The sequence below is a fragment of the Aotus nancymaae genome, unplaced genomic scaffold, assembly GCF_030222135.1.
Source record: "Aotus nancymaae isolate 86718 unplaced genomic scaffold, 86718_ANA_hifiasm-v0.15.2.pri h1tg000003l, whole genome shotgun sequence".
Taxonomy (NCBI): domain Eukaryota; kingdom Metazoa; phylum Chordata; class Mammalia; order Primates; family Aotidae; genus Aotus; species Aotus nancymaae.
Window position 1 is genome coordinate 75395206 of NW_026988414.1, and position 26206 is coordinate 75421411.

Genomic DNA, 26206 nt, shown 5'->3' on the forward strand with positions numbered 1-26206 from the left:
GATAAACCTCCACTTACTCATCATATAACCTTGCAGTGATAAACTTGTAAATCCTGCCTCATTGACATTCCATCCTCTCTCCGTAAGTACTATTTTGAAGTCAATTCCAGATAACATTTCATTATGGCTATTTTTTATGGACATTTTCTTTCTGCTTCTGAAAGTAATACATGCTTATTATAAAAGAGGAAATTAAAAACTTGTCACAATCATCTAGTGAGAAATTTTAATTTTTGCTTTTTCTTATATTTATGCATATCAGTGTATACATATAAATATACACAAAATATATATTATGTGTAAAAATTTTCTGCATAATTGTATTAGGGAAAGGACTAAGCTGCTATAAAAGCACCAAAAATACAATGGTTTTAAGAATATAGAAATGTATTTTTTACAGTACAGTTCTGAGGTAAGCAGACTAGGTTTCAGAGTTGCTTTATGTGACATGTTTTTTCAGGGACCCATTTTCTGTCTTTACCATCTCCTCAGGTATGCCCTCCCTTCATGATTAGAGCTGTTGTTACAGGCTCTTTTGTGTTGCAGTTTGCAGAAGGGGAGGAGTAGATGAACCTTAAAACACCAAGTATGTGTTCATTTTCCAATTAGGCATACTCAGTCACATGGTCATCTCAAGCCACAAGAGGAACTGGGAAATTCAGTTCCTAGTGAAAGACTTATGTGACTTGCTATAAAGCTCTGTTACTATGGAGTCTGGTTCAGTGCAGTATTTTCTTTGTCCTCTTTATTTCCTCCCTTAAAGACACATGAACCTAGTGTCTTGGTCAGACTCAGATTTGATCCATTTGGTAAGACTATAATTGGTATTGAGTTCTTTCATCAAGATGAACATAATTTATGGTGTTTTCTTTTTGTGGTATTGACATATCAATAATTGACACTTAGTACCTAGATCCACTAATTCATAGATATGGGGATATTCCAATTCTGCATTTCATTTTCATTTATTATTTATACATTTATAAAGAGATGGTTCCCTCATCTACTATTTGGCTACTGAGTACAGCTTGTGTGTGTGAAAGTCAGTACACATTTTTTATTTACCAGTTTTCAAAATAATGAACTGGTTTCTTATTATCTTCCATTTGATTGGGGTGTGTGTGTGTGTGTGTGTGTGTGTGTATGTGTGTGTGTTGTGTGTAAAGATAGATAAATTATGAACTATTATGAACTGATGGATTTAAATATTTTTAATGGGTTTCAGTCATTTGTAGTTTTCCTTTTTGAATCTCAAATTATGCCATCTTTTGTTCAATGGGAGTCTGTTAGAGTTTGTTTTCAAGTCCTTTTGACATGAGCCCAGTCGAATTTGATAGTTGCCTTTCTACCCAGTTTGACAAGGTGTTAGACTTATGATCATACATTTTGGTAAGAAACTCTGATTACTTTTACTGGGAAATTGTATTTTAAGACCATAATCAGAAATGCTCATTGCTACTGGATTGATCATTGTGAACAGAATTACAAAATGAAGAAATGAAATATGTGTATATGTGTGTGCACTCGGCCTCTTCTGTATTGTATCCTGTGTATCTTTTCCTCCATACCAAATATTCAGTTCTCAAGGACACAGGAGATGATAGAATTATAATATAGTGGCATTACTCTGTCCTGCCTAACACACACAGCAGTCTTAGAATAACATTACTAATAGTACCACCATCAGTGTAATTACTGAGAACAGTTTAAAATTCTTTTCATACGTTTTCCCCATTTTCCCCATCTTTTAAAAATAGTATCACAGTGAAATATCTGAGACACCAGCATTATATACTGGATTCTTTAGCTTTTTATCCCTAATTTAGTCTCAGTTCTATAAGTATACACGTAATGTTCACCGGTAGTCCTTATGTCTATGTCTCTCTAGTCATTTTTCTTTTCTGAGGCATGTTCTCTAGTAGATTCCTCAGGAAGGTTTATGAGAATATTCTCTAGGTTCTTGAAATGTTGATAATAGTTTATTTGTGCTTTTTTTTTGCTTGAAAGTTAATTTTAATAGATAGAAAATCCTTAGCTTCTATTCTATTTCTTTCTTGAAAATATTAAATACATTATTTTCTTTTGGCATAAAATGTTACTGTCAAAAGGCTGATGATAATTTAATTTTTTTCCTTGTAAGTCACATGTTTTTTTTTTTCCCCTAAATGCTGAAATAAATTTTTTTATTTAAGGCTGAGAAATTTTAATAAGATATGTCAATATTAGTCTCTCTAGGTCAGTATTTTCGAGTGTATGGTATACTTTTTCAATATTTATACTGTTGAAAGTTTTATTGGATTAAAGTTTTTAATATTTGATGTATTCTCTTGCTTTGATTTACTTTTTCAAGAACTCCTATTATCTGGATCTCATCTTTGCCTATCTTCAGTATTTTCACTTACTTTCAAATCGTTTTTATTTTTTTATTTAAAAAATGTTATCCTTTTTACATTTTATTTGAGGCATTATTTGTTGTGTTTATTTACTCTTTTTTTTTTTTTTTTGAGACGGAGTTTCGCTCTTGATACCCAGGCTGGAGTGCAATGGCGCGATCTCGGCTCACCGCAACCTCCGCCTCCTGGGTTCAGGCAATTCTCCTGCCTCAGCCTCCTGAGTAGCTGGGATTACAGGCACGCGCCACCGTGCCCAGCTAATTTTTTGTATTAGTAGAGACGGGGTTTCACCATGTTGACCAGATGGTCTCGATCTCTTGACCTCGTGATCCACCCGCCTCGGCCTCCCAAAGTGCTGGGATTACAGGCTTGAGCCATATTTACTCTTATACATCTTCTGTTTTGTTTTTATTTCTTAAACTATTTCTTACGTTGCAATCTTTTTTTGAGTTTTATGACCTAATTATTGAGTTTTTAAGATAGTGATTTCTGTTGTTTTCTCATGCCTTATATATATTTTGTGTGTGTGTGTATATTTCAGCTTATTTTGAAATAGAAAGTTACATTTTGCCCTGTGCATACATTTTTTTTGGTGTTTTGTTGTTGTTGTTGTTTGTAAGGTTGCTATTCTATTTATTTGTTTTCTTCTGATAACTTTGGCATTTGGCTTTGATACTTTTCTGTTGCTAATTTTTACATGGAATTAGATTTATGAAACTTGGAATGTGTTTATAGAACACTGGACAAAAGAAACATCCTAAGTCAAAGAAAACAAAATGCAGACAAATAGTCAAGCATACCTAATACCAGTTTTTCAGTAAACGAATCGACGGATTTACAAAAAAAACAGGGACATTACATACTGGCAAACCACTTGTAGGGACATATATTAATTCCCATTTTGGTTGTTCAGTTTGGGAATACTTATCAAAAATCTTAAAAATATGTGTAATCTGTGGCCCAGGTTTTTTATTTCTGTGATTTGATCATAAAGGAAGGAATAATTGACTATTTGTTTAAATTTGAACTGTAGGAATATTTTGTTGCACTATTTATGACATTGAAAAATTAAATATTATCCAGATGTCTGACAACAAGGCATTAGTCAAAGTAGGTATTTTCATGAAATGGAGTAGCTTACATCTGTTAGCTTATGTTGTAGAATATTTAATGGTGGGAATATATATCAAATATAGCAGATTTTAAATTTTATAAATGGGATAACCTATTTTTATAAAACTTTATGTGCAAAGAAAAATGTCTGGAAGAATATACTTCAAATATTAGTTTTTTCTAGGTATCAGAAATATTTTAATCTTAATTTTTATTTATATATATTTTCTATAATTAACACATTTTGTGTTAAAAAATTTACTATTAACTCAAACAAAAACATATGCTCATTTGTGTCTGGTTTTGAGATTTTGAAAACATTAATATGAATGACTGATGTATGTGGTTTTGTATGTGAGTATGAGTGTAAAGGCGTTGTCTATGACAAAGGTGTGATTCTTGATAGTTCTGGATAGAGTCCAAGTTTCTTTGTATAGTGACTGCATTTGTGTATAAGTTTCCTCAATGGTTTCTGTTAGATATGTAAATAACATTTATATACAACTGAAAAATATCATAATTTGGACCTTTCACAAAACTGAAGATATCATTTAGAATATTTCTTTTCCTTAGTACAGTGATCAAATTACATGTCAGAGACTAGCCTGCATGAGCAGCATGGCAGGAGGGAATGTGGAGTAGGAAAAAAGCATGATCTATTAAAGTCAGCAAGTTGTGATCTTGAGCTTTGATCTTCAGCTTTGTAACCATGGGCATCATACCAAACCTCTTTGAAGTTTGCATCTGTAAGCATTTGTGTTTGTTAAGCATCTGTTAAATGTAAACATACCATCTAACGTGCTTTATGGGATTGTGAAGATGATAGGAAATAATGTAATTGATCCAGTCCTTTGCTTATCACATAATACGTGTTCAGTAAATGATAGTATGGATGGTGATTTCACATATGACTTGCTTTGTTCCATATATCTTTGGGAGATAATGGGAAGAGGGTTTGCTCCTCCTGACACTCACCCTGTTCTTTCTTTGAAAAGAAAGACCTGGGTTATTTTTTTTAAGTTGTATTTATATGTGTGTACTTACAACTTAAATCATTACTTTAGGTTAGTGCCACCATGTAAAGGGATAGTATACCATAGGCCTAGTTTATCAAAGAAAATAAGAGAAAGAAATCAAATTTGCTAATCAAAGAAAAAGAAAAGAGAATATTTTCTTCATTTGACTGTGGGGTTTTTGATTTTTTGTTGCTTGTTTTTTGTTGGTAGGTTCATAATTTGGAAAGTGAGCACAATTCTATAACTCAAACGTATTTTCAGCCGTATCTTTAAGGTAGTCGTCAAGAATGTGGATTCCCTAATCATCTGTCTGGGTTTAAATTTGGGCTCTCTTGCTTTACTAGCTGCAAAGTCACTCAGTCATGGTTTTGGTTTTCTAACTTTAAAAAAATTAGTTAACTTTATGTTCAAGTTTTCTCATAGTTAAAATGAGGATAATAAAAATATGTACCTTCTAAGTATGTTCTAAGCATAGTTGTAAGGACGAGATGAGTGATAATATTTAAAGTTCTTAGCTGAATGTATCTTGTATAATAAGCCCTCATAAATATTGTTATTAGCTGTTATTACATTGACTCTTTGTATTCATTTATCTAATACATACATACTAAGTGCTTGCACAGGCACAGGTACAGACATAGAAACATCAGTGAACAAAACAAAGTCATTGCCCTTCGGAAACTTGTGTTTGAGGTAGGACATTGCAAATTAATATATAATGTTAGGCAGTGATGTGAAACAAGTCCTATGAAGAAACATAAAGAGAGTAAGGAGATAGCAAATAATGGAGGGTGTTATTTAAGACGGCATTCATTTTGGCTGAGACCACGCAAATACCCGAGAGAATATTCTTGGCTAAGGGAACAACATATATAGAGTCCTGAAGCAGTAACGTTTCTGATGAATGTGGGGAACAACAAGAGGACCGCTGTGGGTGTAGTTTTAGTGAAGAAAGAAGAGAGTGGTAGATGAGACCAGAGAGGTCGGTGACTCAGCCTTATAGGCCACGGGGAAGAATTTGGATTTACTCTAAGTGTGATGAGAATGTAAGTTTTGATAAAAGGAATAATGTGACTTGACTGTATAAAAAAAAATTTGGCAGCTTTTATAGAGAAAAGACCTAGGAATCAAGTTAGAAACTGAGAGATGAGTTAAGAGGCTATTGCAGTAATATAAATGAATGCTGATGGTCACTTAGAGTAGGTGATGGTGCTAGGGAGAAGTGGTTGAATTGGGGATATATGTGAAAGGAGAACTGATAGGATTTGCTCATGTATTGGACATAAGCAATTATGTGAATAATGGTATGATTTACTGAAATAGAGGACACTCTTGGAAGAACAACTTGATGTACACAAGGAACATAAGAGTTTTGTTGTAGACATGTTATTTTTGAAATGCTGTTTGTGGAAATGCTCCACCTAACTGGAGATTTTGAGGATACCTTTTTTTTTTTTTAAAGACAGTCTTGCTTTGTTGCCCAGGCTGGAGTGCAGTGGCACAATCTCAGCTCACTGCAACCTCCGCCTCCTGGGTTCAAGAGATTCTTCTGCCTCAGCTTCCCCGGTAGCTGGGATTACAGGTGTGTACAGACATATACCACCATGCCTTACTAATTTTTGTAACTTTAATAGAGATGGGATTTTACCATGTTGGCCAGGCTGGTCTCAAACGTCTGCCCTCAAATGATCCTCCCACCTTGGCCTCCCAAAATGCTGGGATTACAGGTGTGAGTCACTGCGCCTGGCTGGGGAGACATTTTTACCCAGCTGAATGCAGTTCAGGAGAGAGGTGAGAACTAGAGATAAAATTTTGAGAATGTTCTGTGTATGAATATTTCGAGGTACTGTACTAGATGAGTGAGTGTGGATAGAGAAGAAAGCTCTGAGGATAGCTCTGGGGTGCTCCAACATTTAGAGATCAAGAAGAGGAAAAGAACCCAGCAAAGAAAACTTAGAAGGAGCAGCCAGTGAGTTAAAAGGACAATGTGATGTTAGGAAACCAAGTGAAGGAGGAGTCTCTAGTGAGAGGAAATGATTTGTAGGACTAAGGTTGCAAGAAACAGATAAGAACTGAACATTGGCCACTGGCATTGTTGACCTTGACCACGAAAATTTGTAGATTGGTAAGGGTGGTAAGGGCCAAAGCTGGACTAAAATGAGTTTGGGAGACAATGAGAGCTAAGGAAATAGAGGCAAAATACACTTTCTTTCAACAAATTAGGTACAAAAGGGTAGCAGCTGGAGGGGGACATACAAACAAGGATCCTTTTGAGATGATTTAAGTAGAAACAGGAAAACTGATGATGCAGGTAAGAGGAGAAATAACCATAAAATGTGAGACAAGGAATGGGATCCAGTGTATATTTGGAGGACTTGATCTTAGAAAGGAACGTGTGTTCATATATTATAACAGGAGGGAAGAGAGTGTATGGTCACATATGCAAATTGTTTGCTACATTTGGCTATGGGAGTGTGTGGAAGCTCTCTCCTGAATAATGCTGTTTTCCTCAAATGTGGTCATGAACTGAGAGATGGGGTTAGGAGATGAGGGATATTGGAGATTTAAGGATAGAGTCTAAAATTTTTAGCAAAGTGAGTGTGTAGATTAACTAATGTAGGGTTGTTTGACTGCCTGGGAATACTAGAGGCCACTTGAGGTGTAATTTCACAGATTTAAAGTTTGTAATTATGGCCACATTAATCTGCTTCAGACGCAGGCTCCAAATAGGGAGAGAGTTGGATTTAGGGTTGGGATTTTGCCATGCAAATATGAAAGAAGAAAGGAGGAAAAGAGTTGAGTGCATGCAACAGAATGATCAGAGTCATAGGCCATGAAATCTAAGATGGATAAGGAAGGAAATGGCGCCAAACACTGTGTGCTGTCGTCGAACCAAAGCTTTGCTGCTGATACCCACGTTCCACTTTCTCATCTCTAGAATGTGTTTTCTGAGATGACATTCTTTTCCCTTCCTGCAACGTTACCCCACTCCCAGCCCAGACACACATACTTACCTAATATCCATATGTTCACATTTTATCCTTTCTTCAAGGGATAGCAAATATGGTGCTTTCTTCCTGAATTTTCTCCCCCTTCCCCCTAGTTAACAGTGATCTTGTTTCCCTCTTTGAGTTCTTACAGCACTCTAAATCTCTCATTGACTTGGTATTGTAGGTAGTATTATGGTTTCGTATATATATTTTACCTTTCCTACTCTACTCGTGTGATATGGTAGGGATTGTGTCCTTGTATCCTTAGCATGAGGCACAGTTGATATGCAATGAAGTGAATTCAGTGATGTAAAAACCTTAATTAAAACAGTTTCTTCAGCGTTTTCCAAAACAATTGTAGAAACTAGTGTATCACAGAGATTACTTGTAGTTTTATCAAATATCTTATACTCACTGTAGTCTGTAGCAATCCTATATTACATTTAAATAATCATCCTCATTATTATTATTTTATTTGTTTTTCTTGCAGGAGCATCTTTCCTTGAAGAAGTATATTATTGACATTGTGGTTGAAAGTACAGCTCCAGCAGAGGCTTTGAAAGATGGAGAAGAACGGCAAAAAAATAAAAAAAAAGCCAAAAAGATAAAAGCCCGGATGAACTCCAGGTACCTTAAATACTCTTAAAAACAAAAGAAAAACTCTTATAATGTATCTTTTCATGTAAATCCAAGGAAGACAAAAGAAAGTTTAAAGTTGTTTGCTTCATGAAAGCCTTGGAAATAACACTGATGAGCCTAATTTATAGCCACTTTCCTTGATTGAGAAGGAAAACTGCGTATCGATCTAAAGCCCTTGCTTTCACCTGTTAAGAGCTCTTCTTATAATTGGATGCCAAAGCTCTGCCAAACTTGTGCCTCCTTCAGCATACAATAGTATGTTTAAGTATGTGTAAACCAAACCTATTTTTCTTTCCAACTATTGATTTTTAAATGAAGTATCAAAGAAAATCAATAGCAATCAACAAATAGAAGTCTACTGGCTGTAGTGTCAAATCCCATGACTAGATTTAATCAATTTGGTTGCCTGTCACAACAAGAAAAAGTTCAAGAAATATCTTAAAATGGAAAGTGAGTTGTCAGACCTGTAGTTTATCATCAGCCTCCAAAGTGTCATCTGAAGTTCAGACAGCTGTGTAGTACATCATTACCTCACAAGCTTTGAGTGTCATCTGATGACGGATGAGTCCTGTTGGAGGACACAAAGATAGTTCTTCTTTAGTAGCTAATCTATTGCTGTTTGAGGGAAACTATTCTGAATATGCCCTTACACTTTTATTACTAAGTGTCTCAAAGATGGAGAAACTTGACCTATGGGATTATAGAAATAAAGAACTTACAAAATGGTGAATAGTGCAGTATGAGTTTTTAAATAGTTTTTTCTAATTCTGTTAATGTCATTGGTAGTTTGATAGGAATAGCATTCAATCTATAAATGGCTTTGAGTAGTATAGCCATGTTTAACAATAGATTCTTTCCTCCATGAGCATGGAGTATTTTTGCCTTTGTTTATATCATCTCTGATTTCTTCGAGCAGTGTTTTGTAATTCTTATTGTAGACATCTTTTACCTCCATGGTTCGCTGTATTTCTAGGTATTTCTTTTTTTGTGGCTATTGTGTGAATGGGATTGCGTTGCTGAATTGTCCCTCAGTACAAAAATGCCACTGATTTTTGTACATTGATTTTATATCCTGAAATGGTGCTTAAGTTGTTTATCAGATCTAGGAATTTTGGGGCAGAAACTATGGGGTTTTCTAGGTATACAATCATATCTTCTGCAAACAGAGATAGTTTGACTTCCTCTCTTCCTATCTGGATGCCTTTTATTCATTCTCTTGCCTGATTGCTCTGGCTAGGACCTCCAGTATTATGCTGAATAGGAGTGGTGATAGTGGGAATCCTGTCTTGTTCCTTTTCTCAATGGGAATGCTTCCAGCTTTTGCCTGTTCATTATGATGTTGGCTCTGTGTTTGCCATATACAGTTCTAATTATTTTGAGACATATTCCTTTACTGCCTATTTTGTTGAGGATTTTTAACATGAAGGGATGTTGAATTTTATTGAAAACCTTTCTTGCATCTGTTTAGATGATCTTATGTTTTTTTGTTTTGGGTATGGATAAATCCTATTTATTGATTTGTGTTTGTTGACCAACCATGCACCCTAGGGATAAAGCCTATTTGATCATGGTGGGTTAGCTTTTTGATATGCTGCTGGGTTTGGTTTGCTAGTATTTTCTTGAGGATTTTTTTTTTTCATCATGGATAATGGCCTGTGTTCTTTTTTCTTTCTTTTTTTTTTTGTTGTGTCTCTGCTAGATTTTGATATCAGAATGATGCTTGGCATATAGAATGAGTTAAAGAATCCCTCCTCCTCAATGTCCTGGAATAGTTTCAGTAAGAATGGTACCAGCTCTTCTTTATACATTTGGTGGAATCTGGCTTGGAATCTGGTCCTGGGCTCTTTCTGGGTGATAGGCTTTTTATTACTGATTCAGTTTCAATCTTAGTTATTAGGCTGTTTAGCATTACAATTTCTTCCTCATTCAATCTCGAAAGGTTGTTTGTTTCCAGGAATTTATCACTTTTTTCTAGATTTTCTAGTTCGTGTGCAGAGAGGTGTTTGTAATCATCTCTGAGGGTTGTTTTTACATTTCTGTACAACTGGTAGTAATGTTACCCTTGACGTTTCTGATTGTGCTTATTTGGATCTTATGTCTTTTTTTCTTTATTAGCCTAGCTAATGGTCTATTCGTCTTTGTCAAAAAAATCAGCTCTTGGATTTGTTGGTCGTTTGCATGTTTTTTCTCATTACAGTTTTCTTCAGTTGAGCTCTGATTTTGGTTATTTCTTGTCTCCCACTAGCTTTGAGGTTGCGTTCCTCTTTCTCTAGTTCATTTGGGTATGATGTTAGGCTGTTAATTTGAGATCTTTTTAACATTTTGATGTGGTAGTTTAGCACTGTAAACTTCCCGCTTAACACTGCTTTAGCTGTGTCCCAGAGATTCTAGTATGTCGTATCTTTTTTCTCATTAGTTTCAAAGAATTTCTTGATTTCTGCTTTAATTTTATTGTTTACTCCAAAGTCATTTTGGAACAGGTTGTTTAATTTCCATTTCATTATATGGTTTTAAGCACGCTTCTTAGAATTGATATTTATTTTTGTGGTGCTGTGGTCTGAGATCATAGTATGGTTTTGTGTTTCTGAATTTGCTGAGAATTGTATTGTGGCTCACTGTGTGGGTGATTTTAGACCATGTGCCTTGTGCAGATGAGAAGAATGTATATTATGTTGTTTTGGGTTGGAGAGTTCTCTAGATGTCATTAGTCCATTTAGTGAAGTGTCATGTTCAGATCCTGAATATCATTGTTAGTTTTCTGCCTCAGTAGTCTGTTTAATGCTGTCAGGGGGGGTATTGAAGTCTCCCACTATTATTGTGTGTTTATCTAAGTCTTTTCATAGGTTTCTAAGAACTTGTTTTACGAATCTGTGTGTTCCTGTGTTTGGTGCCTACATATTTAGTATAGTTAGGTCTTCTTGTTTTACTGAACCCTTTACTATTATGTAATGTTCTTTGTCTTTTTTGCTTTTTATGGATTTAAAATCTGCTTTTTTTTCTCTCTCCCTTTACTTTGAACCTGTGACTATCACTGCTTGTGAGATGGGTCTGTTGAAGACAGCATAAGATTGGGTCTTGTTTCTTTATCTACCTTTTAATTGGGGGCATTATTCTCATTGACATTTAAAGTTATTATTGATATTAAGTTTGATAGAAATAGCATTAAATCTATAAATTGCTTTGGGTTGTACAGCTATTTTTACCATATTAACTTTTCCATTCCATGAGCATGGAACCTTTTTCCATTTGTTTGTGTAATTTGTAATTTTTTCAGCAGTTTTGTAGTTGTTCTTTTAGAAGTCTTTCTCCTCCTTGGTCAGCTGTATTCTTAGGTATTTCATTTTTGTGTGTGGCTATAGTGAATGGGATTCTGTTCTTGATTTGACACTCAGCCTGGATGTTGTTGGTATATAGCAATGCTATCGATTTCTGTTCATTGATTTTGTATTCTGAAACTTTATTAATGTCATTTATCAATTCTAGGAGCCTTTTGGCAGAGTCTTTATGATTTCCTAGGTGTAGAATGATACTGTCAGTGAAGAGAAATAGTTCTCTTTCTTTTCCTATTTGGATGCCTTTTATTTCTTTCTCTTTCCTGATTTCTCTGGCTAGGACTTCTAGTTCTGTGTTGAATAGGAGTGGTGAGAGTGGGCATCCTTGTCTTGTTCCAGATCCAAGCAGAATGGATTTTGTCCCTTCAGTATGATGTTGGCTGTGGGTTTGTCATAGAAGGCTCTTGTTATTATCATTATTATTTTAATATATTTTTTGAGACAGAATCTCGCTCTGTCATCCAGGCTGGAGTGCAGTGGCATGATCGTGGCTCACTGAAACCTCTGCCTTCCAGGTTCACATGATTCTGCTGTCTCAGCCTCCCAAGTAAAAAATAAAAAATTTTAAAAAAATTTAAAAATTGTCAAACATGGTGGCAATTGTATTAATTTTTAAATTTTTTTTTTTTTTTTAGCAGAGACAGTTTCACCAGTTGGCTAGGCTGATCTCAAACTCCTGACCTCAAGTAATCTGCCTGCCTCAGCCTTCCAAAGTGCTGTGATTATAGGCTCACATGAGCCATCGTGCCGTCCTTATTTTTAGTTGTTTCTTTGATGCCTAATCTTTTGAAAGTTTTCATCATGAAGGGATGTTGAATTTTATCAAAAGCTTCCTCTGCATCTATTTAGATGGTTATATTGATTTTGCTTTTGATTTTGTTTATGTGGTGAATCACATTTATTGATTGGCTGGTTGAACCAGCCTCACATCTCAGGAATAAAGCTTACTTGATTTGTGGTGTATTAACTTTTTAATGTGCTGCTGGACTTTATTTGCTAGGATTTTGTTGAGGATTTTTACATCTGTGTTCATGAGGGATGTATGTCTAAAGTTTGTTTTTCATTGTATCTCTGCCAGATTCTCGTGTCAGTCTGATGGTGGCTTCATAGAATGAGTTAGGGAGAAGTCCCTCATCTCTAGCTTTTTTGAAATACTTTCTGTAGGATTGGTATCATTTCTTCTTTGTGTGTATGGTGAATCTATCTGGTCCAGGTTTTTTTTTTGTTTTTTTTTTGTAGTTTCTTTATTACTAATTCAATTTCTACATTGAACTGCTTTATTCATGATTTCAATCTTTTCCCGATTCAGTCTTATGCTTGCATTGAATTAGGAAGATTGTTTCGTTGCACTGAAAACATTCACTTTTAAAACATGGCAAGTATGCCCACTCTCACCACTCCTATTCCACACAGTACTAGAAGTCCTAGCCAGAGGAATCAGGAAAGAAGAATAATTCAGTCTTGTGCTTGCATTGAATTAGAAAGATTGTGTGCTCTTGCATTGAATAAAATTTCCTTATTTTTCTTTTAATTCCTGTATAAATTTTAGTGACATAATCTCTTTCATTATTGAAATTTTAATTTCTTTTTCTTTGTTCCCCCCGATCTCTGGCCAAGAATTTATCAATTTTGTTAATCTTTTGAAATAATGAATTTTTGCTCTATTTGATTTTTGTTGATTTTATTTCATTTGTGTTCTTTATTTTTTACTTGTATTTACTTCATATTTATTTTTTCCTGATTTCTTAAGTTGGCCTCTGACAGTATTGATTTGAAAGCTCTCTTTTTATAATATATGTAATTATAGCTATCACTTTCCCTCTAATACCTACTTAACCTATGTTCAACATATTTTAATGTTGTATTTTTATTTTTATATAGTTTCAAATATTTCTTTTTTTTTAATTGCATTTTAGATTTTGGGGTACATGTGAAGAACATGCAAGATTGTTGCATAGGTACACATGTGGCAGTGTGATTTGCTGCCTTTCTCCCCATCACCTGTATCTGGCATTTCTCCCCATGCTATCTCTCCCCAACTCCCCACCCACCGCTGTCCCTCCCCTATTTCCCTCCCACAGACCCCAGTCTGTAATGCTCCCCTCCCTGTGTCCATGTATTCTCATTGTTCATCACCCACCTATGAGTGAGAACATGTGGTGTTTGATTTTCTGTTCTTGTGTCAGTTTGCTGAGAATGATGGTTTCCAGATTCATCCATGTCCCTACAAAGGATGCGAACTCATCATTTTCGATGCCTGCATAATATTCCATGGTGTATATGTGCCACATTTTCCCTGTCCAGTCTATCATTGATGGGCATTTGAGTTGGTTCCAGGTCTTTGCTATTGTAAAGAGTGCTGCAGTGAACATTCGTGTGCATGTGTCCTTATAGTAGAGCAATTTATAATCCTTTGGATATATACCCAGTAATGGGATTGCTGGGTCAAATGGAATTTCTATTTCTTTTTTTTTTTTTTTTTTTTTTTTTTTGAGATGGAGTTTCGCTCTTGATACCCAGGCTGGAGCGCAGTGGCGCAATCTCGGCTCACCGCAATCTCCGCCTCCTGGGTTCAGGCAATTCTCCTGCCTCAGCCTCCTTGGAATTTCTATTTCTATGTCCTTGAGGAATCGCCATACTGTCTTCCACAATGGTTGAACTAATTTACACTCCTACCAACAGTGTAAAAGTGTTCCTATTTCTTCACATCCTCTCCAGCATCTGTTGTCTCCAGATTTTTTAATGATCGCCGTTCTAACTGGAGTGAGATGGTATCTCAATGTAGTTTTGATTTTCATTTCTCTAATGACCAGTGATGATGAGCATTTTTTCATATGTATGTTGGCCTCATGTATGTCTTCTTTTGTAAAGTGTCTGTTCATATCCTTAGCCCACTTTTGAATGGGCTTGTTTGTTTTTTTCTTGTAAATCTGTTTTAGTTCTTTGTGGATTCTGGATATCAGCCCTTTGTCAGATGGGTAGACTGCAAAAAAATTTTTCCTATTCTGTTGGTTGCCGATTCACTCTAATGACGTTTCTTTTGCCGTGCAGAAACTGTGGAGTTTGATTAGGTCTCCTTTGTCTATTTTGGCTTTTGTTGCCAATGCTTTTGGTGTTTTGGTCATGAAGTCCTTGCCTATGCCTATGTCCTGAATGGTTTTGCCTAGGTTTTCTTCTAGGCATTTTATGGTGTTAGGTCTTATGTTTGAGTCTTTAATCCATCTGGAGTTAATTTTAGTGTAAGGTGTCAGGAAGGGGTCCAGTTTCTGCTTTCTGTACATGGCTAGCCAGTTTTCCCAACACCATTTATTAAACAGGGAATCCTTTCCCCATTGCTTGTTTTTGTGAGGTTTGTCAAAGATCAAATGGTCGTAGATGTGTTGTGTTGCCTCCGAGGCCTCTGTTCTGTTCCATTGGTCTATATCTCTGTTTTGGTACCAGTACCATGCTGTTTTGATTACTGTAGCCTTGTAGTATAGTTTGAAGTCTGGTAGTGTGATGCCTCCTGCTTTGTTCTTTTTGCTTAGAATTGACTTGGCTATGCGGGCTCTCTTTTGGTTCCATATGCTTATCTATGCCTGCAGCTTAATTTGTCAGGCTGCTTTTTCATTAAAAGGAAACCTTACTGAGGACTTTCTTATCCCTACTATCTGTTTCTACCTCCTGTATCATTGTATTGCCCAGGCAGGTCAGGAACTCTTCTTGGTATGGTTTTCTTTGTGTTTATCCTGCTTGATATTCATTTAGTTTCTTGAATCTTTGAGTTTATGTTTTCCCCCAAATTTGGAAAAATTTTGGCCATTGCTTCTTCGAAAAGTTTTTTCTGCCTCAGTCTATTTCTCTTCTATTTTCTGATTCCAGTTGTACTTAATACAGAACATTTTCTATTGTTCCATAGCTTAGTCTTTTTTCTCTCTAGTTTGGATAGTTCTGTGTCCTGTGGGATCTTTTTTCTACTGTATTTGATTTGCTTTAAAAATCATCCAGTGATGTTTTTATTTCATGTGTTATATTTGTCATTTCTAGGAGTCCTATTTGATTGGTTTTACAGTTTCAGTTTCTTGTTGTTTTTTAAATTATGTTCATGTTTTCATTTTTTTGATTTAATATGTTTATGAATTGTCTTGACATCCATTATATCTATCATTCCATTTCCTGCTTTTTGGCTGATTTTTCTCCTTTGTATGGCTTATATTTTCTGCTTTTCATGCTTAGTAATTTTGTTATTAGTATTTTTTTCCATATATTGGACAATATCAGTGCTACATTGCTCTATGTGTTTTATTGTTTTCTTTAAGAGAATGTAGAATTTAATTCTGTAATGCATTATTTAAACTTGTAGGTCTGCTTTTTTTTTTTTTTTTTTTTTTTTTTTTTTTTTTGAGACGGAGTTTCGCTCTCATTACCCAGGCTGGAGTGCAATGGCGCGATCTCGGCTCACCGCAACCTCCGCCTCCTGGGTTCAGGCAATTCTCCTGCCTCAGCTTCCTGAGTAGCTTGGATTACAGGCACGCGCCACCATGCCCAGCTAATTTTTTTGTATTAGTAGAGACGGGGTTTCACAATGTTGACCAGGATGGTCTCGATCTCTTGACCTCGTGATCCACCCGCCTCGGCCTCCCAAAGTGCTGGGATTACAGGCTTGAGCCACCGCGCCCGGCCTTGTAGGTCTGCTTTTGTCTTTGAAAATGTGGTTTTAAACTTCGTTAGTTTGATGTAGAGTAACCTTTAATCCTAGGGCTCCGTCATTCGTCCTTCTGAGGTATGTCCTTTGTGAACTCTACAGAATGACTAGGATGTTCAGTAAGTCTTCTCAAATATAACAGTTGAAGTGCAAACAGTTTCCAGCTTTATGAAAGCTCCAGTACTTGTTCAGCTTACAGTTCCTTGATAGTTATTTTTTCCTCAGTTTTGGAGGTTCTTGCCTGCTCATTCAGCAGATTGATATGGCCAGAGACTCAGTGGGGCCTCTCTGAAGATTTGTAGACCTTCTCTGCATACATCTTTTCACTTTGCTACTCTGCCCCACTAATTCTGACTTTTTCTTAGCTCAGACTTACACTGTTTTGGCTACTTCCCTCCCCTCCATATGTTGCTATCTGGAAAGTGCCTTCAGGTACAAAGGGTGAGACAGTCATAGGACTTATTTCACTTGCTTTCTTTTTTTTAGGGATTTCAGTCCTGTGCTGAAAGTTGTCTATATATGAAAAAATTCATATATTTAAAAATTTCTAAGTTGCTTGTAACAGAAAGGATGATACTAGTTACTCAATTGTGGCTGGAAGCAAAAATTGTCAAGGCCTTAATAAAATAATAACCTCCACTTCAACCTTCTCTTTTCCCAACTTAATTTTTTACCGATGCACTTAACCATCATCTAAAGTACTGTATATTTCAACTGTTCATATGTTTACACATTATCTTTCTCCTACTAGAAAATAAATTTAACGAGGATTTTTGTTTTTAGTTTTCTGCACATGGTAGGTGTCCAGTAAAAATTTGTGGAAGAATTAAATGAGATTGGATTGTGAGCTTTGTGGTTCTTATCACTAAGATTTCTTTGGCCTTTTAAAAAGGGAGAAACAAATTGCGTATTACTATCATAAATTGGAATTCAGGCTCAAGGCATGATGGTTTGCCCCAGGTTTCATAATACAGATGGTGAAGATAATGCTTTTAGGACCTGACTCAAGGTGAATTAAAACTAAAGATACTTGATTTTTCTCCAAGCATTGGGATGAGGGAAACTTCCTACAGGCAAAGCCAGAACTATTTTAAACTGTGGATACGTGTTCTCAAATTAATTAGTAGGGTTCTGTATAACCTATATATGATGAAGAACTGTGAGAGTACATGTGGTTGCTTGAACGTTTTGACAGGCAGATTTACTTTGGAAAAGGAGTCGCTATGAGTCAGAACTTTGCTGCTGCAATTTGGGTGGAAAGAGTCCATAGTTTGGCAAAGAGGACTAAGAAAAGCAAGATAGGCAATAAAGTTCTAATCATTGGACTGGATTTTTGTGCAGAGGGATGAAGAGAAAGGAATTAGATTTGTGGAATAGATTGTCGTTGAGCTGCAGTTTGTGTGGGGGTAGGAATAGGAGAGGAGAGAGCACTGAAAGAGCAACATGGGAACTCAGTTTTTCATTGTACATAGCTGGACCTCTGTCTGCAGTATTAGCAGCTTCAATATCAGCTTGGACATCAGCTTCAGTGTCCAGTGATAATCAGTCGTGGCTAACAGACTTCCTATCTTTAACAGTAATTGACCATCAAGAAGATATTCTCAAATGGAACAGGGAGAGGAATGAGAGGATGAGGGGGATGTGTGTGTGTTGGTGTATCTACAGTCAGAATCAGCCCTCCGTATCTATGGGTTCCACATGCAGAGCCTGCAGATAGGGAGGGTCAAGTGTACTATGCCTTTTTACTTCAGGGACTTGAGCACTTGCAGATTTAGGTATCTATGGGGATCCTGGAACCAGTCCTTCATGAATATTTATATATAAATTTAGATATAGATAAAAAACACACAGGTGTATGTTAAATTTACATTGGTACAAGAATTGACATAGAGTAAATTTTTGTGTTAGAATTGACAGAGGGTCTGACCCTGGATAGGAGTCCTAAGTTGAACAGAGGAGAGACAGGGAAAGACATAAGTTTTAACAAATGTTACAGGATTCTGACAAAACTTTGAGGTGAAATCTAATGTTAAATCTAGTTTTTCAATACTTTGAACACCCATTCATGTGTTGTGAAAAAAATATTTGGTTATTTGTGATCTTAAGGAATTCATTCAACACATTTAAATACTTATCAGCATACAAAAGTGTATAGAACATAATTTCTAACCTTCTCAAGTATACAATATATTAAGAGCGGTAAATGATATATATAAATAATCGTTTCCTGAGGCAGTGTGCGAAGTAGCAAAAGAAAGGTACAAATAAGTATTAGGTAAATTCCAGGGAGGATAAACTTAAGTATGACTGGGGCAGTCTGGAAAGACTGCTTATAATAATGATGATAGTAAAAATAAAACAAAAAAGGCCAATCTTTACTGAGCTCTTATTGTGCCTTGGGTGCTGTGCTAAGGCAGAATTTTTATGATTATGAGCAAAATTAAAGTAGTCTATGAGTGTTCATTGTATCGGTATTCATAAGAGCAAAAACTAGGATAAAAGTTCAGGTAACTGGCTGGACACAGTGGCTCATGCCTGTAATCCCAGCACTTTGGGAGGCCGAGGCAAGTGGATCACCTGAGGTAAGGAGTTTGAGACCAGCCTGGCCAACCTGGTGAAACTCCGTCTCTACTAAAAATACAAAAATTGCTGGACGTGGTGGCTCACGCCTATAATCCCAGTACTTTGGGAGGCGGAGGTGGGTGGATCATGAGGGCAAGAGATCGAGACCATCCTGACAAACATAGTGAAACCCTGTCTCTACTAAAAAATACAAAAATTAGCTGGGTATGGTGGTGTGCACCTGTAATCCCAGCTACTCAGGAGGCTGAGGCAGGAGAATTGCTTGAAACCGGGAGGCGGAGGTTGCGGCAAGCTGAGATCACGCCACTGCACTCCAGCCTGGCGCCTGGTGAAAGAGACTCTGTCTCAAAAAAAAAAAAAATAGCTGAGAGTGGGGGCGGGCACCTGTAATCTCAGCTACTCGGGAGGCTGAGGCAGGAGAATCACTTGAACCCGGGCGACAGAGGTTGCAGTGAGCCGAGATTGCACCATTGCACTCCAGCCTGGGCAACAGAGTGAGACTCCTTCTCAAAAAAAAAAAAAATCAGGTAACTAAAAATGAGATGATTAAGTAAATTATGACACATAATATTTTCAGAAGAATATGTAAAATGGGCATATGCTTATGATGTATAAAGTGAAAATGGATAAATCACACATTTTGTATATAGTCATCCCTCATAGGGTTCTAGGAACCCCTGCAGATACCAAAATCCAGGGATGTTCAAGTCCCTGATAAAAAATGATGCAGTATTTGCATGTAATCTATACACATCTCCCATATATTTTGAATTGTCTCTAGATTACTTATAATATGTAATGCAATGCATATGTTATGTAAGGTTGTTACACTATATTGTTTAGGGAATAATGACAAGGAACAAAATGTATGTTTTCAATAGACACAATACTCTATGTTTTTTCCACAAATATTTTTGATCCACAGTTGATTGACTACATGGATGCTGAACCCATGGTTACAGAGGGTGACTATATAGAGTAACTAAAGATACTCTTAAAAATTCACATCGTGTACAGAGAATAAGACTAAAAGAAGACACAGAAGCATGAGTATGTGTCTGGGAGAGTATATTTGGCAATGGAATTAGGAAAATATTTTTCTTTGGTTTATATATTTGCATATTTTGCTTTAATGGAGCTGTGATATCGTTGGCTAAAAAAATAAAGTAGAGCAAGGCAATTTCAAAAATTTTAAAGTAGGACTGTGCTCAGATACGTGTAAGTAGTTTAGGTTTTGTACTGGGGACTGGGGGAATTGTTGAAGCTCTTGAGACAGGCTTTGATGACATGTGTAAAGCAATTCTCAGATTTTTTTTTTTGTTTTTATGGTCATAAAAGTTAGTGAGGACTCCAGAGTGTACTGTTAGTATGAAAGCAGTTCTCAGACTTTTAGGTTTTTACATTTGTAAAAGTTATTGAGGACCTCAAATATCCTTTTGTTATTTGGATATATTTATTAACATTTATCATGTTAGAAATGAAAAGTAACAAATTCTTTAGAAAATGTATCAAACATTTAGAAATAATATAAAATTATTATTTGTTCACATGAATAACATATTTTTATATAAACAACTTTTCCAAAACAAAAAATTAGTGAAAAGAGTCACATTATTTTACCTTTTTGCAAATTAATGTCCAGCTTAATAAAGAGAGCTGAATTCTCACATCTGCTTCTGTATTCAGTCTGTTTTAATATTACATGTCATGTAGCCTCAGCTGTACTGTGTGCTTGTAAGAGAATGGGAATGAAAAAGTTTTGATCTTGAATACCTTCTAAAGACACTCTCTGACCCCCGGGGCCAGATCATACTCTAAAACCTGCTGGCTTTAGTCCATGAGAAAGAACTCAAAGAATACTAATTATTGTTTGAGTTGATAATAATTATTGTCTTAACGTGAATCAAATCATAAAACATGGTAGTGCTTTTCAAACTGTAGTTCTTCATCAGATCAGATCCTGCATCAGAATTATTTGGAATCATTTTCAAAAGGTAGATTCGTGGTCCTTCAGCCTATTGAGTCTGATTCACTTGGTTTTAGGGGAAGAATTTACATTTCAGTAAGCTCTTACCTAACAATTTGATTTGCCTATTGTTTATAGGAATTTAATATCATGAAATCTTATAGTTAGAAGACCCTAAAAGTTTAGCTGCTTTTTATTCCCTCATCTTACAAATGAGGATAACTTAGGCTAACGAAGAATGATGATAAGATCCACACTTCCTCACATGAAGTAAGTTATTCATGTGAGGTAGTTCAACAGTAGTTGAATTGTAGTTCAAGTTTGATCTTTATTGAACAACGTTCAATATTGGCATGTATTGAAGGAGATGGATTGGAGAAACTAATCTGAAATAAATTCTGTGGATGTCCTGATGTGAGGGAGGGAGACAGGAAGAAATTGATGGTGACCCTAACCCTAGAGCATGTAGCATGTATGCAGATGTCCTTGACTGAAATAGGGAGCAGATAGAGGTGATGTGTCTGTGGCTGTAGTAAGTCAGTTCGAGCTCTCCAGGGGATATCCTAGCGCAAATAGTAGATAGTATGTCCATTTGTAAACTTGTTCAGTGTCTCCTTATCTTTTTTAGTTGAAACCTGTTTTTGTAAAAGAAATAGTTTCCTCTTAACTCTACCTTCTGACTATGTACTGGTGTTAATCAAGCTCTACTACCCCCTAGTGGCAGTACCCTAAATGGTGAAAATGTCTCAAAAACCTTAGGAAAGAAAAAAAATCTCAAAATGTCTCTAACTGGAGTCTAAAAGTCCAAATGTATACAATATAGATGATGATGTCAAAGAATGTAAAGTTGAAAAAGTATAAAAGGGTCAAAATAAGGAGTCTTGAATGCTGGTTAGCTAGTTACAAGATCCCTTGGAAAGAAATCAGTGTACTGTAAAAGGAATAACATCGGAAAATTGGTCGTTTGGAAAAATTTGCCATCTGTGCATTGCTAGTAATATTAGAAGGTTGAGAGCATGGTGAATAGCAGGTTATTTTACTGATCCAGGCATGAGGTAATAAAGGCTTACATTACGGTGTACTGTAGATGAAATTATGAGGAAAAAAGTAATCGCTATATTTTAATGTAATATTAATATTCTGATGCTATATTGATTATTCCAAAAATAAAATGAAGAATACAAAACAAAAGTTGTACTTTTAACTTTCTGCTAGTTCTGAACTACTGAGTAATCCTTCCTAGTTGCTAAATATTATGTGTAATGTAGCTGCCTTGAAGTATATGGAAAAAGCAGTATCAGTAAGCTTTTAAAATAATCATTATTAACAGTCAAAAAATAAAGTGTAGGAAAATTTAGGATAGATTAGAAAATAAAGAAAGAATGTCGATAATCAAGGTATCAAGTATAATTGTCTTGGTACATTTACATCTGAATATAGATTGTATTTGGGCCTTTATAACATTTCAGCAGTAAAGAGAACTAACATTCATTTGATTTTTGTCTGAGTAACATGTTTTTCAACCATTTTCTCATTGATTGCTTATAATTGGGAGGTTAACATCATCCTGCTTATTTTAGAGATGACAAAACTAAGGTTCAGAGAACTAACCTGACTAAAACTTCATAGCTATTAATTGGTAGAATTCAAATGAACTCTGTGTCTCCAGTGTCCATATTCAGTGACAACATGTTCTTCATTTAGACAAAGTCATTTAAAAGTATTGATGATGATAGTGATGGTGATCAACTCAAAAAAGACTGTCCATTTTCCTTGTACTTCTTTCTTGCCTAACTCTCCAGTTTTATCATGCTACATCTTATTCTGTATGATGTTACCAAAATGCAAATATTGTTTTATGCTGTGTGATAATTACTTTGACCCCCAGTGTGTCCTTTTCTTGTTCCTGCTGGGTGAGCAAGTAGCCAAGTCCTGTTTATGTTAAGAGGAGTAGTTAAGCAAGAATTTGAAAATAATTTATATTCAGATACTTCGGGTATAGGTTTGACTCAATTCTTTTAAAAGTGAAATTTCAGCGTGTGATCAGTCTCTTTATTCTAGCATATAAAATGTCTATTTCTATCAAAAGAACCCTGTTTTTCTCCTATTTACCTTCCTTTTTGTTTTTAAGAACAAGACAGACATTTTCTATTAGACTCTAGATCTAAATACACCAGGTTTGTATTCATCTATGTCCTGTAACCTTGAGTAAGCTTCTTAACCTGTTAATGTCTCAGTTTCCACATCTGTAAAATGGTTACCTAACTTGCAGGTTTATTATGAAAATTAAATAAATTCATGTAAAGTGCTTATCACATATTAAATGCTGTATGAGAATTTGAAACCGCACTAAGAATATTTTTAAAGGAAATAGCCAAATACATAAGTGTTCCTGTTTTTAAAATATAGCAATGACCAATATTTTGTCATTCTCGGCATAGTTTATCTCCTTGCAGAAAATCCTATTTTATAATTATTGAAACATAAGATTGGTTATTTGAAAATGAATCAGTATAATTAACCACATTAATAGAAAATTTTTATGAAGAAAAATTCTAATACTCTGAATAGACTTAGAAAAAAACCATACATCTGTCCAATAGAAAAACCTCTTTAACAGAGTAAGATTATTGAGGGAAACCTGCTCAATCTGGTAAAAGATATCAACCCAAACTTTAGAGAACATATCATACTTAGTGATTAACTATTGAAAGCACTCCCTTTTGGGACAGAATATATCTGTCACTACCATTTCTATTTTATATTAAACTGGATATTGTCAATTTTGTAAGATTGAGGGGGAAATAGAATCACAAAGGGAAAAATAAAAATGTCATTATTTATGGTTGTTAAAATTGTGAGCTGTTGGTTGAGAGCAACTTAAAACATCATAAAAGATTTCATCAATAAATGAAATTAAAAAGAAAAAAAGACTTTGCTGGACAGAAATTATAAAATGGTAAGCAACAAAAACATAAATTGGATTAAATCGAAATTAAAATTGTGTGCTTCAAAAGATCTCATCAAGAAAGTGAAAAGCTAACCTACTAATGAAGGATTTATATCCAGAATATATAAAGAATTCTTACATCCCAATAATAAAAATACAGCTCAGTGACAAAGGGAGAAAGGAATAGACATTTCTCCAAAGAAGGAATACAGATGAGCAGTATGTTCTTAAAAAGACAATCTAATTAGTCTTCATGGAAATCTAAATCAAGTCCATAATGGGATTCTGCTTTACAACAACTAGGATGAGTGGAATACACACACACACACACACACACACACACACACACACACACCCCACACACATGTATATGTATATACACATCAGGGAAATCTAAATCAAGTCCATAATGGGATTCTGCTTTACAACAACTAGGATGAGTGGAATACACACACACACACACAAATACACATGTGTGTGTATGTGCATATGGCACATATATATTGTAGAGGTAGGGTTTCACTCTGTTAGCCAGGCTGGAGTGCAGTGTTGCCATCATAGTTCACTGTAATCTCAAACTTGGCTTAAGCAATCCACCTGCCTCAGCCTCCCAAGAAGCTAGGACTACAGGCATGTACCACCATACCTGGCTAACTGAAAAAAAAAAAAAAAAAAAAAAAAAAATTGTGTATAGAGATTGGGGATCTCACTGTTTTGCCCAAGCTGGTCTCAAACTGCTGGACTCAAGCAATCTTTCCTTCTTGGCTGCCCAAAGTGTTAACATTACAGGTATGAGCCCTGGCGCCCAGCTGGATGAGTATATTTAAAAAGACAGTAACTAGAATGTGGAGAAATTGGAAACTTCGTATTTTGATAGTGGGAATGTAAAGTGGTGCATCTTCTTGGGAAAACAGTTTGACAGTTCCTCAAAAAGTTAAACATAGGATATTCGTATGATCCAGTAATTCTACTCCTGGGTATATACCCTCAAGAATTGAACACACATTCAAACAAAAACTTTATAGAGGTAGTGGATTAGTGGTGTGTAGAGATGGGATCAGAAGGAATGGAGTCAGGATTGACTGTAAATGGGTACAGGGTTTTATTCAGGAGGAGAAAAATGTTCTAAAGTTAGGTAGCGGTAGCTCCATAGCCTTGTGTATATACTCAAAAACATTATACATTTTAGACGGATGGATTATGTGGTATATGAATTCTATCTCAAAGCTGTTTTTTAAAATAAAATGGCAGGAATAATGCTAAATTTATTATTGACTATAATTATAAAGATTTCTTATTGATAAAACAGAAATTCTAAATCATGTCAATTAAAATTGTATGGTAGGGAACCACCAAAGTTCATACTTCTACAATATAGTTAATGGCAAAAACTGTGAGAACCAGCTTTTTGAGAACTTTGGAAAGTAATCAAAAGGCCACTTAAATCAAGGAAATGCTTAATCAAGTAAAATTAACTGAATATCAGTAAGAGAGTTTTGTGGCATTTTGACTTATCTTGGCCTCATCCCCTACTCTCCACCTCAACAGCAGCCTTGAAGACAACAGCCTGTATTCCTGGTACAGATACCTAATTCTGGAGGCAGCAGAACAGACCATATACTCAAAGAATTGTAATTGTCTGTTGTGCCCTGTCTGATGGCTCCCTGAAGGACTGAGTCAGATGATTTGTTTTTACTTTTTTATTTGTTTTTTCTCATTGGGGCTATTATAATTTGCATCTTCTCACTGTTTTAGGTAGGAGTGTTGTTTTTCACCTGTCGTTGCTCTCTAGATTGTTTTATGTTGTGGGTAATTTTTTCATAGATCACTGGATGAATTCTTTGACACCAGGACCCTTTGGATGAGCAGTTAACATTTAAATTGGCATTTTCCTCCTTTTTTTCTCCAAAAAGAGAAATGTACAAAATAAGTCAACATTAACGGGTTGCTATAGTGAGAACTATCGTAGATCAGTGACCAGCTTGATGACTGTCACCTACTAGTTTAGGCAAGCTGGAGCCTAGTTAGAAAGTGACAGAGAAGTATCCTAAATTTCAAAACAAATCTTTGAGGGTCTGGTCAAGTTATTTCCCCTGTCTTTTTAATTACTTCTAAAATTAAATAATCAGTTTTTTGGTACTATTCTTTACCTCTGTTTATCTTTTCATTGTGTAACTCTTGAGATACATAGGTAGTCAGACACTTCAATCACCAAATTTAATAGACTGAGTGTTACATTTAATAGGGGAAAAATACAGCCAACATTTTGGTTTATTATAAAAATTAGCAGTGAAATAACTGTTAAAACTTTTTTTCTCTTTAGGGCTAAGGAGTATGAGAGTTTAATGGAAACCCAAACTTTTGGCTCTGATTCACCTTATAAAGCAAAGTGAGTATTCCACATTTTAGTTATCCCTTTCTCCAGTCTCTGCTTGTAACAAAAGTATATCTCAACCATCATGTTTCATCTGTAATGAGGTGTTTTTTTCTGATTTCTAGAACAGCATTCTCTTAACACAGTGGTATCCAGTTAGAGGAGA

General features: G+C 35.5%; 1 protein-coding gene across 8 annotated transcripts in view; it reads left to right on the plus strand.

The window, feature by feature from the left end:
- Positions 1–26206, plus strand: part of SCAPER (S-phase cyclin A associated protein in the ER) — a 522830-nt gene that overhangs the window by 213265 nt on the left and 283359 nt on the right. For 7 of the 8 annotated variants that reach the window (XM_012457694.2, XM_064382920.1, XM_064382918.1 and 4 more), the window contains 2 exons: positions 8003–8139; positions 25990–26055. In XM_012457694.2, coding sequence (XP_012313117.2) covers positions 8003–8139; positions 25990–26055 — 203 coding nt within the window. The remainder of the gene's footprint in view (positions 1–8002; positions 8140–25989; positions 26056–26206) is intronic. The other variant, XM_064382919.1, reaches the window with a different exon arrangement.